The sequence below is a fragment of the Montipora capricornis genome, chromosome 12, assembly GCF_036669925.1.
Source record: "Montipora capricornis isolate CH-2021 chromosome 12, ASM3666992v2, whole genome shotgun sequence".
NCBI classification, from domain to species: Eukaryota; Metazoa; Cnidaria; class Anthozoa; order Scleractinia; family Acroporidae; genus Montipora; species Montipora capricornis.
The window spans coordinates 18,712,707-18,730,206 of NC_090894.1; the positions used below are offsets into that span (position 1 = coordinate 18,712,707).

Below are 17,500 nucleotides of genomic sequence, written 5' to 3' on the forward strand. Positions count from 1 at the left end.
CAACAGCATCGCATCTTTTCCCCTGCCTTTTCCCTTCCGGACACGAAACACAATTTTTTTTTAATAGTTCCTTGTTTCAGTTCAAGTTCTCTCGTCGTTTATTGTAGGGATCAGTAATAGAAGGTAATGACATTGTTGTGGCATTATTAAAACTGTTGATGTGATGTTGATGTGGCGTAACGGTCTGATGGTCAGCATACAATTCAATGGTTCGCATAAAATTCACATAACATTCCAAACCGATCAAAAAGTCTCTCTAGATTCGAAAATAGGGGTATTAGATGAATAGCCATGGATTTTTTAATAATTGTCTTGTTTTGGCTCATAATTTATTAATGAACGAAGAGTATTCTACATAGCTTTAAGGTAATTCCATAGTATTGCATTGCGCATCCCTACTGCGCACGATTTTCGCGTCATTAGCGCGAGCACATGAGTACGTGCGCATACAAAACATAAGAGATTTCGCTCAAACTAAACGCAATAGCGAAATAAATGCTCCTTTTCTCTCAAACGAGCACGGTGATCCCCGATTTTTTTTTCAGGTATTTGCTAAGAACAGTCTAATAAAGAACTTATTTGAAGAAGAAAAAAATTTGATATTAGATCATGAATTTTTTTTGGAAAACAGTTCCGTACTGGTTGTATTTTACCGACGCTCGAAAAAGGTGGATTTACTTTAGAGGTCGGTAGATTACCTTCAACCCCCTTTCCCCTTTGTTCAAAATGCCAGTCAGACTTTTTGTACCCAACACTCTGCTGTCAAGCATTTAATTTAGTCATGGAAAACGATGAGCATTAACAAAAGAGTCAAACAGTCACAATTCAACACTTAAATCTTTCATATATTAATTGATTTGTGGAACGTTTCTTTTTTACGGGTTTTTATTTTTTTTCTTCATTTTTTGTATAGAAGCGGAACGAAGAACGGCGGCAGGAAGTTCCAGCAATCCCGATGTTTCAACCAATATGACAAGTTGTTTCAGAAGCTCTTTCCTGGAAAGATACCCACCAGAGGACTTGCCCTTACCCAGGTCACGGTACCGTCGGTACATCTGCCAAAGACGAGACACTTCCACTGAACAAACATACTCTACCCTGTTCGATATATATGATGGAATCCCCATATATTCCGGATATAAAATATACCGTGGAGAAGGGTTAAGGATTGGTACACATACGAGATGCAGTGCCACTTGGAAGACAACACCAGGTAAGCAAAGTGTTCTTTTCATTGATTCGTGTAGATTCCTCTCTTCATTTTGTCAGAACTGAAGGCACTGCAAGAAGAACCCCGAAATTTCACTTGTCGTGAACCGGCCGCAAGCTATTGAAGAGTAACGATGTTAGTATACACTCACTCACTCAGCCGGCTGCGAAGCTGTCGGCCGCAAAGTCAGTATATCACAAGTAAAAATACCTGGCCCCAGTAATTCAAAGTGCGGATAACTTTATCCAGTGGATAAGTAAGTCACCATCAAGAGTACAAAATATCCTCTAAGTTAAATGTTGGCCAGGATTTTTTTACACGCCTTTTAACTAGATGTGCTTAGAGTGTGCATATTCACCGTTACGAGAGTAAATACTGAAATATTTGCAGAGATTGAAACTGACTCATAGTGACTTATCAATCGGATAAAGTTATCTGGCCTTTGATCAACTGGGGCCTGGTAAAGAACCTCTTTGCCTGAAAGACCAGGTGATCTGGTGACGTAATTCGGAGGACTGGGGAGAAAAATTTTAACGCCGTATCCCACAACCGCGCGCGGCCTTATTTTCGAATTCAACATGGCGGAAGCGAGGTTAGATCTCGTCGGGTCTACTTGAACGTTCATTCAGTAACAGGAAATGTGGTAGACACGGAATGATCTGTTGAGTTTTGACGATGGAAATACTGCAGGGAATTTGGAAACAACACCTAAGGTGTTACGTTCGCCATGTTGTACAATCAGCACGCCCCCTGAGTGAAAATATTTAACATTTATTCTACGAGGGCGGGCTGGATATAAAGTGATAGATAACCAACGAGACGCGTAGCGCCGAGTTGGTTATAATCATTTTATATCCAGCAAGCTGAGTAGAGTAATTGTTGTATTAAAAACTCCAGGATCAACAACTCTTCCACTAAACCCTCGATTTCTACCTCGCTCAATTCCGGTCCAAATCAGCTTCTGTCGGCCATTTTTTCTCAGAGCTGCAAAAGTATTTTTAGCTCATTTTTTGCTGACGCGTTCCTTGACCATATTAGGTACAGCAGGTATATGAACTGATAGCCTGTGTCCGCGAGCCAATGAAAATGCTAGAAATCTGATATCCGTACTTTAGTTTTTGATAAATGCAAATATGACGCGGGTGAGAGCAGCTTGCCCAGTTAACTTCTTTGTCTTATTTGTATCGATAATCACATAATCTCGAGTGCAATTTGGAATAAAAAAAAGCACGAGTAACTTTTTTCAAAGACGACCAAAATTGCACGAGCCCGTAGGGTGAATGCAATTTCTAGTCTTTGAAAAAATTTACACGTGCTTATTTATTCCAAATTGCACGAGAAAAATCATGTGATTTCTTATTAATAATATACATGAAAAAAATCGAGATGGTTAAGCAGAAGAAACGCACGCGTATCACGCAATCAGGGAAAAATTGCGCCATCCCTGCGCCATCGAGGGTGCGCGCTTGATTTGAAATGGTTGGTTCTGACCAAACCCTATTGTTTATTAGCCAATCATAATTCAGAATTCCGTTGTGTAATTTGCACAGCTGGTATTACACTTTTTGCTCTGTGTCACACCTTTGAACTGCACTTCTCTAAGCCAATCAGAATCGAGTAATTTTTTCATGTATATTATTAATTCTTTTAAGGAATAGAAGACGGTGCTTAAATCTTAATACAAATCACTTGCTCTGCATATTCTTAAACAACATATGGTGAAACGAAAAAAATTTTCTCAGTACAAAAAGGGAAAAAAATAATGTGTTTTTAATTTTTTCTTCATCCCATCGAATTTCGAGAGTGCAAGGTTAGGACAGATAGCATTTAAAAATGGGCTGGTTTAAAATTAACTCTGTGTTTACGTCGTCCAAGGTGCTCGTAATTATCAAAAATATACTCACTCCTTCAAACATAGAAAAAAGGAAGTTTTGCTCCAACATTTTACCTCTATGATTTTCGATTAACAAGTCGATCAGGCCACACGACTGATGAATCGAAATTTTCATTCCATTTTATTTGAGTCCTTCCATCCGAAAAAAAGCCTTTTTTTCCTGCAGAGGTTACCCTTCACGGAAATATTAACTCATGCACACGTCTAGTCTGCACGGGAATTGTTTCTGCTGCGATTTTCAATTCCTCCAAAAAACTGCAGCCAAAGGGGGGTGTTTTATTAGGTCATACGTATATTGAAAAGAAGTGACTTAGAAAAAACGTAAATTTGACAATGAAAAAATTGCGACAGAACATTTCTGAAAACGTATTCTAAGATGTAAAAAGCAGCTAAAAAGCTGAATAAAAATCGACAACGTTTCGACTTTACCGTAACGTCATTATCAAGTCAAAAATGTATAAAAACTAAGTTCTATAAATACTAAGACGAACAATAAGCAATGAAAGTAGTTTACAAGTTAAACAAACCGTTTTGCACTTATGGAGTCCGTTTGGACGTTCAAATTTCTTGACGTAAAGCATTTCAAACACTAAACAATAAAATTTGCCTTGGCACTTTCTCAGAATCTTGAAATGGCTCTCATTCAAAAGATCGCTCCTACAATACGCTTCATATTTGAATTTGTTCAACCGTCACTTCTGGAGATGTATGTCGTAGCATAGGAAACGTCAAGTCAAAAGTAAAATGCGCTTTATCATTATGTTTGTAACCGCTGTTTGTTTTATGTTTTTACAACAGAAAGAGTAAAGTTGAGAAGAGTGCAGGATACCCTGCAAGCAGTTGGTCTCTCCTACCCTTCCCGAGAGAGAAACCACTGCGAGCAACTGTTTGATATCCATCGAGCATGTGCGAAGTACGTCACACCCCACGTGATGTATTTGCAATCACGTCGTCTTATTTCGCGGGAAATCACTACACAGCACTCTCACCCAAACGCAGCAGTTACGTAGCTGAACGCACACGCAAGCGCCAAAACAAGTTTACTAACTCGTTTTACCAGTTCAAATTTAATTTATTTGTCCTTGGCACTGGATGTCTGCTCAGTCAAAGAAACTAATGGTTGCCCGCAGTGGTTTCTCTTTCGGGAATCGTAGGAGAAACCAGCTGTTCGCAGGGTAAATGGAAGACGGCACAACGTGACCTCTATTTCAAATCGGTATGGATTTTATAACTCACAATCCAGGTCATACTAATTAAATAACAATGCTTTTGAAACTTTCAGGCATAGCCAATCAAGGCACCGATTCACTGTATAGTGGGTCTAGGGCCGCAGATATTCACCGAGGACACTTAAACCCTTGCCACATCAACTCCTTCAACAAAACCTTCATGAAGGCTACTTTTATTTACACTAACTGCGTGCCACAGTGCGGTACAAGCTTTAACAGTGGAAGCTGGATGGCGTACGAAGGGAGAATTGCGAGCTACACAAAAGACAGATGCGCAAATGATACTGGTGGCACAATGTACCTTGTTACTGGGCAGTCGGACTATCGCGTTCGCGTTCGGTCGACTGGTGCACTCGCTCAAGTCCCCACCCCGATTGTGAGTTTTCATCAGGGCCCGCGCAGAAGATTTTGGGGTCAGACAGGGTAGTATAAGATATCGGGTGGAACTAAAATAGGAGGCTGAGCCCAAAAGATTTAAAAAGAGAAAATTTCCTTGGCCGCGGTTTTTTCTGCGTTTTTTTTTTTGGTTTCCCCACCTAGCCTCTCTGCGGTACCTTGGTAAAAACTTTGATAATTTTAACAATATTTTTTGACGAAGGTTTTAGAAATGTCCCCTTCTTTACTTTAAGTTTATCTGGAATATTGTAGGAATTTAGAATAGAATAATATAGCCGAGAAACTCCTTTGGTATAATATAACTAACAAACGGCTTTTCCAGGCTACAGCAATGGGAGATTTGGAAATAGATAGGCAGGAGACAGGGTAAAGAGTCTCAGCCTTGCTTTGCCTGGGAGCTAAGCCCCCACCCATTTCTAAACCGTCTCCTGCTAAATAAGGACACATAATTGATTACCAACGCAAATTAATTTATGGGGGCTTGCTTTTTTTGTCTGGTGCCTTTATCCTTGCTTTAAAAAGTTCGAGTGTGGAGCTTGAGTGGCGTTTCGTGCCATTGAGCCGCAGACAAGCAAGGGTTTGACCAAACTGACTTGACTTAATTAACATTTGCACAATAAACGAAGGCTCACGAAATGCTTGAACTGAAGACAATATACTATCAAAGAAATACTTTCATAAGGCGAAAAATGTCAACGTGAAAACAACAAAAGAAAGTCGAACTCAAGGCAGCCCGAAGGCCTTGATTGAGCTCGTTGAATGGTGGGTGAAGCACTTTAAATGGTCTGTCTCCTTATTTTGAGCTGCGTCGGTCATCATCCACCTAGATACATTGTTTGTGGACCGGTTTTTAATTACTTTGAACATTTATTTTATCATACTTTGCAGCAATATTATCCTAGTTCTTCAAGTCGCCATCGTCTCGTGCAGCCGAACTCCCTGTGGACAGCCGGTTGTTGCGTGTACCGGTCTCGAACCAGGGTTTTGATTACATATGCTGAATCCATTGCAGTCATCGGAAACAACGACAAGAACAGCAGTTGCACGTTGACGCGTGCCGTCCATTTGTGGGAGTTGGAATGGCTACTCGTTCCACACAATGCAACGTATCCAGCTGATATATTCCCTGGATATTCTGGCTGCAGGAATAATAGCTACTCCAATTATTTGTAAACGCTGTGTTAAATCGCTTTATTCAGCCTTCTGGTGTTTGTGTTTATGCAATAAACTGCGTATTCTTGGGTATCACTCACGTGATCAACAGCCATGTTTTTCAACGAAAACAAAAGAAGACGTTAGCATAATAATAGCTTTCAATTCCCGGAGGATTGGATCGGGACACCAACATGGCCGCCATTTCATTGTTTGGGGACACCAACATGGCGGCCGTGACGTCATGTGAAATCCAAGATTTCGTAGCCATATAAAACAAGGTAAAATACTGATTAGATTGACATAAATTGGAGCGATGGGTTAGTTCCAAGACCGTGTATTTTTGCTTATTGGGAAAAAAGCTCCGATACAATGATTATAAATAAAAAGAATAGTAATTGGCTCGAAAATACCATCGGATAGAAAGCAGAAAGGTGACCGATCTCAAAGTATGAGAACTTGAAAATAGACATACCCCTCTTGGGCCGCCGAACACGTTTGAAAGTGGGGGGGGGGGGGGGGGAGTGTGAGAGGGGAGGTCTAAGAGGAAATAAGACCGTAGGATAAAAGTGTGGGCTAAAGGCCCCTGCCCTCCCCCTCCGCAGCCCCAGCCCTTAATCTTAGACCGCAATGACAAGAACCAGCTTGCTGACCAGCGGCTTTCGTTAAAACAATGGTTTGCTGGGGGTGCTCAGACTTGCGGGTTCAGAAAACCTGGTTGTGGTCATTATGATAGAAATGCCCTTAAAAATCATGCGAAAAAAAAATACAAAAAAGGTATAAAATTTGCCCTAAAGATGTCCAATTCAACTGCATCGAAAACGCTCCACAATTGAGCTGCGCACGCAATGAACCTGTGTTTTACATTTTATTTCATTGCATTTCTTTGCCGCAAACACAACGCGTACAATTTTGCTATTATTTTCCAATTGAGTTGCTTTTTTTTATTTTCATTAGTCTCGTGAAGTATTCATCCGGCAAAGGCTTCTTGAAAAAAAAAAACGTAACATGACATAGAAATACTGCTATGGTTACATTTAAGTTAATGTGACATCAACTTTTTGAATTTTGACCTATGTTGATTCGCATGGATGAAACCAAAAAAAAAACATCTCACATAGCTTCTCTTCAATGATAAATCCGTTCTGTACAGTCTTCAACCGCAACACTCGAAATTTGAGCTAAATTGTTATATGAATTTAAACTATAACGACAAAAAAAAACATCATTCACTAAGCATAGATTATAGGATCATCCTCAACAAAGACATACCTCGGCCTTTTCGAAACCACAATCAAATTACAGCACAAGGACCATATATTATCTTTGTAAACAATACAGAAACGCGGCTGAACATAGCAAATGTATGTAAAACAACAACAAGCTTCATTACCAAAATAAAAAAAGTTAAAGTTTACAATAATTTGCAATATATTGATACAAAAAAAGGTAATGTTTACTCAGGATAACTAAAAAGCTAATCGAGCTGAGTAAAACTAAGTAATGTTTAAATAGAGGAGGTAGGTTGGCACTAAAGCATGAGTAAATCACGTACATGTAATTAATCGATAAAAAGAGACGAAAAGGAAAAATAAATAAATAAAAAATAAAATAAATAAAAATAAATAAATAAATAAATTCCAGTTGAAAACTCATGAGCAGTAAGACTAAGATGTTTTATTAACTTGATTTTGTTTTTAAACGTTTTAAGTGGGAGGTGTTTAATGCTTTCTTCAGGGTGATTCCAAACTTCTACAGCTGCAAAGCGAATGTTGAATTTAACATAGTTTGTTTTGATGGTATTGATATAATAGGTTGATGTAGAAGCAACCCTGGTATTGCATGAGTGTGCAGATGCTACTGATCGACAAAAATTGTCAAAGGAAGATGGACGAAGATTATAGTAATAGTGATACATATGTAAACATTGAAAGACAGGAGCATGGACTAAACAGTAACGGAATGGCAAGCGGGATCACCTTCCAACTTTAGCGAAAGACTCGATTTGTGCTTGCCGGTGGGAAAAATAGTTGTCATTTTGTTCGACCTCTTGTCAACAACAACAATAATTATATCTCTCAGACAGTGCGCGCGCTGTAATTGGCTAAATTAGCGGGCCGTATTCTACAGTACGGCCCGCTGTACAGCCCGCTAAATTTAAAATTTCCACAAAACATTATCTAGCGAGTTTTTCATGTCATTTCTGTTGCATAAACTTGTACTGAAAACTGTTTGAATCTTGCAAGCAACTATTTCAAACTTAACAGCCAAGAAGATTTAGTTTTTGGGATTTTGGCACGGCATTCTTTGTGGCAGTTGAACCTTCACTTTGACTAGTTTCCTTGCCCGCGCGCCCGTTAACCTCAGAGATATAATAATTATCTTACTAACCTCGTTTTCTCGGTCCGTACTGTAAGTTACGGATCCTCGTTTTTTCCGTTGATTTATGGCCCAAGCGCGAAGCCATAAATCAACGGGAAAAAACTCGGTCCGTAACTTACAGTATGGACCTCGAACTCGGTTAGTAAGAGGTATTTATTACATCAATTTAGAAATCACTGGTGATCCTTGCAACCTGATTGGTTCTCAGCAGTGCAATTTATTCCCAAATCGCACTATTTTTTGCTCTAAATCGCACCATTTCCCCAGCCAATGAGAAAGGAACACTAAAACAAAACAACCAATCAGATTTCAAGGCTTGTTTAAGGTAACCAATCAAATTGCAGGAAAATGAAAGACAAAGAAAACCATTGTGTGGCGAATTTAGCAACTTTTGTTCCCAACTGGATCAATAAAATAATGGTACTCACTAAAATCCTGTATTTTAGCGATTACATAATTGTGTGATTTCTTAATGGATGTAATATTGTGGTAATTGAACTTCGTGTCGTGCAATTTTGGCCTGAAATCATACTTGTGATTTTAAATCGAACGATAGTAAAGACTGTCAACTTCATCCATGAGAAATAACAAAATATAACCTGCGCTTCTTACATAAGATGCGAGTACCCTACAATTCAATAATCCATTAGCACTCTTGACCTTTCTTTGTCCGTATACATGAATATCCATTAAGGCTCTTTAATCTGATGCAAAGTGCAACAAGACCAGTGAGGTAAGGCTTTCATTGTGTCAGGCACTGTCATTTTGCTCGAAAGTTCACAATGTTCACGATAACAATTTGGTCTTTAATCGCCATCGCTCTCGTAGTGAGAACGAGAAGTGACGCTGATCTTTCTGGTGAGTACTACAATAATTCAAAACAATACCAAAAACAATAAAAACCACAGTGGAAAAAGAAGACTCTAGAATAGATTGTACTATCAAACTATTCTTAAATATGGTTTGATTTTTCCCGTTTTTTAATATGATAATCTACCTTATTCCGCTAAATTGCTAGAACTCCTTCTATATCCATATACTGGGTGACTCATTTAATTTACATCAATAAATACAAAGCTTTGCTACCAGAATAAGATGGTTTACCAAGATAAAGTCTTCTCTGTTAAATATAATAATAATATATAATAATAACAACACTAATAATTAATAATAATAACAATAATGATAATGATAATTTAAAAATTTATAGCGCGCAAATATCTAAAAGAATATAACCAAATGTGCGATAAAAATAATTATCTTAAAAAATGGTATAACCTTAATATACATTGATTACAAAGTCGCGTAAAAAATAGGTTAGAGTACTGTTTTTATGCATTAATAACATTAAGGGTAAACTATGTATTTAATAAGATCCTAAAATTAAGTTACATTGAAAAACTAAGTCTTACGCGAAGATTTAAATTTGCTAAAATTAGTTTCGCTACGTAAATTGTTCAGCAATTTGTTCCATACTGCTGGAGCTGCCCGATCACACTGTGTCTTTTTTGACTTAATAGATGCTATGTTAGTTGGACTATAGATTATATCTAGATAGCCCTTTTATTGTCGCAAGTTCTATGCAATATCTTAAATGTTAATATAGCAACCTTAAATAAGATCCTGTATTTAACGGGGAGCCATTGAAGGGATTTCAGCGCCGGCGTATTATCATGATGAAAACGTGAAGTAAGGGAAATAAGTCTTATTATTTTACAATTAAAAAGTAAATGTTCGAGGGATTCAATTTCATTTTTTGTAAAACGTACATAACGGCGAATCAACCAATCCTGTTAATCCTGAATAACTTCTCATTAATAAAAACAATGTTATTAAAACGGGACTCGGCAGCATGTCTTCGAGTTGTTGTGCCAATGTTAGAGCCTTATATAATTACGCATAAAATAGGTACGCATACATATGTGGTCATGCAAGACTAGAAAACGTTCGCTTCACTCGTGGTATTGTTGTGGTTTTCTTAAAAATGTGGGTAGTGCTGCAAAGGATGTTTTATTACGCGTAACACAAGAATTTTATTCTATAAAGCTCATTTGTAGAAATTATACGCTTTATTTTCACACGTGAAAAAAGCCTATGCAGCCAGTTAGAATGGCGTACAGCTGTTTCACCTGTGGAAGTATAACCAATCAACGATAGCGTAAAGGCCTTTCCGAGCCAATCAGAATTGCGCATCCTTTACATTCAAATAGCTTTTCCGATTTGGCCTTTTTTTGAGGGGCGCCTTTCTCGCGTCTCTTCGCCTTTTTTCTCCTCCTCCTGGCGTTAAGAAAATTATTTCAATGAAAATTTTAGTGTTGCATGTAATAAAAATCTCACGTCATAGATAGTGCTTTGTAGTAGATAGTTATGAGATAGATAGATAGAATGATAGATAGATGGGTAGATAGATGCTATATTAATAATACATAGCGGCCTGTAGGCTGGATTGCGTATTAAATACAAAATAAATGAAAAAAATCAAATATATATATACAAAATTTATAAGTAGTTATGGTGAAATTTGATAAAATATGAAAAGCTTAAGTTATGTATGGTAGCGAATTTATAGTAAAACACTGGAACGGCATAGTCCAATACAGATCTTATACATGTAGTGTAGAACAGCCTCAGATCTTCTCAGGGTATACTTTGGCCCTTTTTGATATAACCAAAAATATAACCTTTTTGATGCTCTCTTTATCACTTCATTTATATGTTCGTTCCATCGTAAGCCACTTGAGGTAGATACACCTAATAACTTTGCGCTAGTTACTACTTCTAGATCTTTTTCGCCAACTTTAACTTGTTCAAATGCTTCTTTCTTTCTTGAAAATGACATTCTGAGTTCTTTAAATATGTCTGGATTTAACTGAACTCTGTTGTTTTGTGACCACTCAGCTACTTCATCAGCAATAACTAAAGTTGTGCACCGCTGATTTCACCTTTTGGGACAACCTCTGATGTCGTCGTATCATCCACATACTTCCAGACAGGCGTCGCTGAGAACTAGGTCGTTGATAATTATAATGAACAGGCAAGGCCGTAACTTAGTTCCCTGAGGGGCGCCTGATGAAACTGAGCCCTCAGAGTAACAACCTTATGCTAGTTTGGTTCTTTGGAAGCGGTTACTGAGGAAATAATAATCCAATTTATAATCCTTGTTGGTAGTTCTAAGTTGCATAGCTTGTTGACGAGAATCCGGTGGTCGATAAGATCAAACCCTTTTCGATAGTCGAAAAGGATCGACCTGACAGTAGATCCATTTCCATCCCCTTCCAAGTGTCTAATCGTGGATCATACTCAGCAAGACGATGGTAGTTGAGGATTTCGGGATTACACCAGACTGGTTAGAGTCAAGGACTTTCATGATTGCAGCAGGCTTCACGAAATCACAAACAACAAAGTCCTCAGCAAATTTTGACAAACATGGTGTTAGGGAGACAGGCATCAGATCTTTCTTTAGGTTTTCTACGGGTTGCTTCTTTGGCAAAGGTGTCACATCAACACATTTCCATGTATCAGGTAAACGTTGTTGCTTAAATTATGCATTGATAATGGTTTTCACGGGAAAGGCGAGTGACTCAGCATATTCCTTTAGTAGCCAGTTGGTAATACCATCAGGACCTGGGGCCTTTGCTGGATCAAGGCTTGATAATAATCTAAAAGTTCTTTCTTCAGATACCTCTAGAAACTCTGGGTAATCCTCTAATGGAAAGGGACAAAGTGGACTGGGCAGTCTGTATTCCTCTAGGAGCTCAAGGAAAGCCTTGTTGATGCATTGGCTATTTCCAGGGTAGATAAACCTTCAACTTTATCAACCTTTATCTAACTGAGTAAGTCGCCAGTGCGAGAACTCCTTCCACTGATTCGCTTAACTTCTTTCCACCAAACCTTGGGGTGTTCACCTTTCATTTGTTGTATTTTTTAATCATAATATTTAGCCTTGCTCGATTTTCTTTCACGGTTGACGGCATTGCTATAAAACCTGAAAAGATGAGTCAGCTCCGTTCTGTACGGGTTATATTCACTCGTTTGTGTCAAAGCCTTCACTCGCGCGTTCGGGTTTTCGCACAAACAATTCATGAATACAACCCGGCACGCCAAACTTTCTATGACGTAAACTATATATACGCTCTCGTCGTGTCATGTTGGAACGATTCTTGATTGTTAAAACTCATTTTCGTCTGGTTGAAAACATGAGTCCTCAATGTCCCATGAAATTAATTAACGTTTCTGAACTTATATTTATATCAATGTGGCTTGCAATACCTGATTTCAAAGGTTATAAAATAGGCTTTTCATTTAAAAAATTATATTCAGCATAAAAACCAACGAACTTTCAGAAAAACTTCGAAATTTTCTTGCAGAAGCAGAACGAAGAACCGCTGCCAACCCTGATGTTTCTACCACAATGACTAACCATTTCGCAGCCTTTTACCTTCGACAACTGCCACCAAGAGTGCCTGTGCCTAGAACACGTGTATATATTTGCCAAAGACGGGACTCTACCAATTACCAATACTCTTCCCTCTTCGATACAAATGCTGGAATCCCCGTATATTCCGGTTACATAATAAGCCGTAACCAAGGCTTACGGATAGGTACATATAGGAGATGCACTGCCACTTGGAAGAGAACACCAGGAAGTAAGTAGAGTGTTCTATTAATTGATTTTTATGAATCTGTTCTCTTCAATGTGTGAGAACAAAGGCACTGCGAGAAGAAGCGTTAAGAACAGGCCACAAAATATCGCAGAGTAACGATCTACACCACAAGTCAGTGGACGAATCGTTTGACAAACAACAAAATACTTGATTGTTAATGTAAAGAACCTCTTCACTTGAAGGAAGTAGCTGAAACGAGGCCAATCTGGCTATGCGAGGGATACTTTGCTTCTCTGAAAAGGAAAGAAACCAATACTTCCAATAACCAAACTTCATTTTAAACGTAGAACGTGGAGGACTGGGATTAAAAATTTTAACGCCGTATCCCACAACCGCGCGCGGCTTTAGGTGTTGTTTCCAAACTCCCTGCAGTATTTCCATCGCCAAAATTCAACTGATCATTCCGTGTCCTACCACATTTCCTGTTACTGAACGAACTTTCAATTAGACCGGACGAGATCTGACCTCGCCTCTGCCATGTTGAATTCGAAAATAAGACCGCGCGCGGTTGTGGGACACGGCGTAAAAAGTTTTCTCCTCATTCCTCCGAATTACGTCACCAGATCACCTGGAAAGAACTTCAGGTGTTTGCAAGAGACAATTACTTAAATTGTTCAGATATGATCAGTGCGAGGATCACTTCAATCTTTCGTCTATAACCCGCACTTTCTTCATTCATCGTTGTTTTCTCGGGAACACCGTGATAAACCCAGTAAATTGACAGCTCAGTAGTCATCACAGAGTGACTTTAAAAGCGAAATATGAGAGTTGAGTGGAAATGCTATTGTTTCTTAGCTCTTTCCTGGAGACGTATGGCTATAGATTAGCCAGCAGTTATAATTTTGAAAAACGTACTACCTCGAAGGGTACGGGCCTTCGTTGTTTACAAGCTACAAGCGTCTTTCGTCAAGCGCCTGCATATCGTACTGCAGCTGATGGTTTTTGGTAACTGATGGGCAATAAAGATGATAAGATGGCAAAAAGACAAGCTCACTGTGACAGTACTAAAACACCCCACTGGGAAGCCATTCTTTCGGCTTCTAAACCGGCAACTTCTAAATAATTATTATGCATTTTATGTTCAACAAGTGTCTTTGCTTGGGGATTATAAAGCTTCTTTTGTGATTAGATCAGAAGCTCGTGACCTTGAAGCGTTTAACTGTGTTTCGGAGCTGGTGTTTTTTTAATTTAAAAGTTTCCTTATTTGGATGTAACGTAGCTCGCGCATTTTCCCTCGCATGCAGCTTCGATCTTATATTTGTCCAAATTTGGGCATAATATTGGAGTCGGCTAAAATCCCACACGTTTTAAGGTAATTTGCTTCTGATAAGATACAATAGTCCTAAGGGGTGGCTGGTCTTTCATATACGGGATCCGAAATAGTTAATGTCCATAAAACAAAAGAACAAAGCGAACATAACAATACCTTATTAGCAAGGCCTAATCGGAATGACAGGGGTTCTTTTGTCCTCCGCCATTTTAGTCGCGATCGGTATATGAAAATCCACCGTAAGAGGTTGTAATAGGGTGATCGTAAACTGTTTTAAACTAGGTTTGGATGATTGACTCATTAACCTGTTGGAAAACATATGCTATGTAACGTTTGAAACGAGTAGCAGTGTTTTATCGGGTTTTTACACGAGGCGTAGCAGAGCGTTTTTAGAACCGATAAAACGCGAGCTACTAGTTTTTTTGAACGGCTTCAAAAACGTTTCACAAAAAGATTGTCCGTTGGGAGTCTGAACAAAGGTTCAAAACGTGAGAGGAAGATATTAGCATGTCCGAAAAACAAGCCGAGACTCGTTACTGTATTTTATATTCATATTTTCTCAAATCCTATAATACATTTTGTTTACCCCCTAAAATTTTGCATAATCATTGTTTGCAATTTCTCCCGGGATGTGAAAATATCCCAAGATAAATAAACAACAATGCCCGTGCAAACTTCTTGGGGGGTAAACAAACAAGGTGTCCTATGGGATTTGAGAAAGTAGAGAATAAACAATTCTAACGAGGAGTGTTTCATCGGGGTTTAAAGTTCATGCACGTGACATTTTATCGATGTTTTGATTGGCTGTTAGACTCATGAAATATTAATAAGGTTGTGTTCTATTGGGATCAACTGTTTTTAGTTGGTTGAGTTGGTTGGGTTTTTTCGTGTTCTATTGGGAAAAACCCGTTTTCGGTTGGTTTGGTTGATCAATTTTTCAACCGGCATCAAACTAGGTTGAAACGGTTGAAAAAGCATTGTCAGCAACCGCTGTCGTTTACGCGGGCCATTTAAAGTCGGCCGCGGGCTCCTTCCTTGTTCCTTTCGAGCCTCAACTTGTCAACGCTGAGAAGTCTGGTAATAAATATTCCCAGGAGTTACCGCGTTTCAACTGAAAACGGATGGAAAAGTGTTCTATTGGGAAACCTCAACCTCTTCAACCGAAACCGGTTGATCCCAATAGAACACGACCTAAGTTTTTGAAGGGCACTACAGTCCACTTCATGATATTATAATAATAATAATAATAATAATAATAATAATAATAATAATAATAATAATATGTGATCTGCTTATCGCCCTTTCTTGCAGTCGGAGACTGAATTACTAAGGGCGCAGCTCAACGAGGTCGGGCCGAAGGAGCTGTGCTGCCGGCTAGGCGCTCGGCCCCTGAACACGACCCATGTATGACCTCGGAGCAGAGCACCACAGCCTGATGGAATAGCCTGATGGAAATACTTCAAGCGTTTTGCGTAACATCAAACGATTTCTAAATGTTGTTTTCAGATATTATGTAGCAGAGCAAGTTGGTTCATTTTTGGGTAGCTACTTTTCCTTTTTCTTTTTTTTTGCAACTACTCTTCAAAGCACATTTTACTGGATTTACTACCAGTAAGAAGGGCATTTAAAAGAGGGAAGTTGCTATTGTTCTTGCCATCCTAAATGGCCACCACTGCGTCAGGTGCAAACCAGCAATAGGGAGCTTAAGCACTCGCGTTTTCGAGACGCGGGCGGCAACCGGAAGAGAACATTTCTCGTGCCAGGACAGTGGTATCGCCTAGATTTTTATACCAATCATCTCTAATGGAGAAAAGATACTTAGAAATGTAAATGTAGTAGTGTCAAGACAAGATAAAATGGAAAGCAGCTCACTTCCGGTTGCCGTCTGCGTCTCAAAAACGCGCGTGCTTAAGTTCCCTAACAGATGTTAAATTTGAGAAGAGTAGAGTTTAGCTAATAAATTTACAATGCTTTTTAAACTTTCAGTCCGAGGTAAACAAGGTAGCGATGCACTGTATACTGGATCTAGTGCCGCAGATGTTCACAGAGGCCACTTAAACCCTTGCCACATCAACTCCTATAACAAAACCTACATGAAGGCCACTTTTATTTACACTAACTGCGTGCCACAGTGTGGTACAAGCTTTAACAGTGGAACCTGGATGACGTACGAAAAGAAAATAGCAAGCTACACAAAACGCAGATGCGCAAATCAAACAGGTGGCACAATGTACCTTGTTACTGGTCAGTCGAAGTATCGCATTCGCGTGCGGTCAAATGGTGCACTCGCTCAAGTCCCCACCGCGATTGTGAGTTCTCATCATGGCCCGCGCAGAAGGTTTTGGGGTCAGACGCAGAAAATATAATATATATATGGTTCGGGAATAGGATAGGAAGCTCACTACATTTAAAAAATGGAAAATTTCTTCGGCCATTTTTTCGATTTTTTGTTTTTTGTTTAATACCCCGCCTAGCTTTTCTGCGGTTCCTGGGTAAAAATCTTTGATAACTTTAAAATATTTTTGAGGAATATTTTAGAGATCTCGGTCTCTTAACTTTAAGTTTATGGAGGATATTAGGAATTTACAATTGAATAATCTACGAACGAGAATTTGCTTAGCTAAAATATGATTACCAAACGACTGTTAAAGGCAGTGGGAGATTTGGAAATTAGTATGCAGGAGGAGGGCGAATGGGTCTCATTGCTTGCTATGCTGGGGCGCTCGCTATAAAGGCCTTAAACTGAATCACAAACCATCTCCTGCTAAATAAAGAAAATCTAAGAATCAATTGCAATGACGTGAATTAATGCACTTGATGTTTGAGCTCCTCATGTTTTTTTATCCAGTGTTAAAAAGTTCGAGGGTGTAGCTTGAGTGGTTCGGTGTCGTTGAGCAGAAGACGAGTACGGGCTTAACTTTTGCTTAATAAAAAGATACTCCTGAAATGCCTGAAAGGATAATGAGACGCAAAATGAAAATGTACAAATGAAAACAATGAAAGAAACTGGAAGGTAGTACAAAGGCCTTGATTGAGCTCGTTGATTAAATGACAGGAGATTTTAGGTGACAGTGGTGTGTGAAGCACCTTCTTGGTTTTCTCATTATTTGAGGTGTGTCATCATCCTTGGAAGATTGTCCGTGGATCGCCGTATTTGCAATTACCTTATACATATTATTTTTCTTACATTGTAGCATTATTATCCTAGTTCTTCAAGTCAACATCGTCTCGTGCAGCCGAACTCGCTGTGGACAGCCGGTTGTTGCGTGCACCGGTCGGGAATCACAGGTTCGATTACATATG

The 17,500-nt window shown here is 39.0% G+C and overlaps 1 protein-coding gene across 1 annotated transcript; it reads left to right on the forward strand.

Moving 5' to 3' along the window:
* The first annotated feature begins 936 nt into the window (after positions 1-936).
* Positions 937-6,132, forward strand: LOC138027823 (uncharacterized). Its single transcript, XM_068875439.1, has 3 exons — positions 937-1,213; positions 4,387-4,709; positions 5,618-6,132. Exons 1-3 carry the CDS (start codon positions 970-972, stop codon positions 5,900-5,902), a joined length of 852 nt encoding a protein of 283 aa, XP_068731540.1. The 5' UTR covers positions 937-969; the 3' UTR covers positions 5,903-6,132.
* The last annotated feature ends 11,368 nt before the right edge of the window (positions 6,133-17,500 follow it).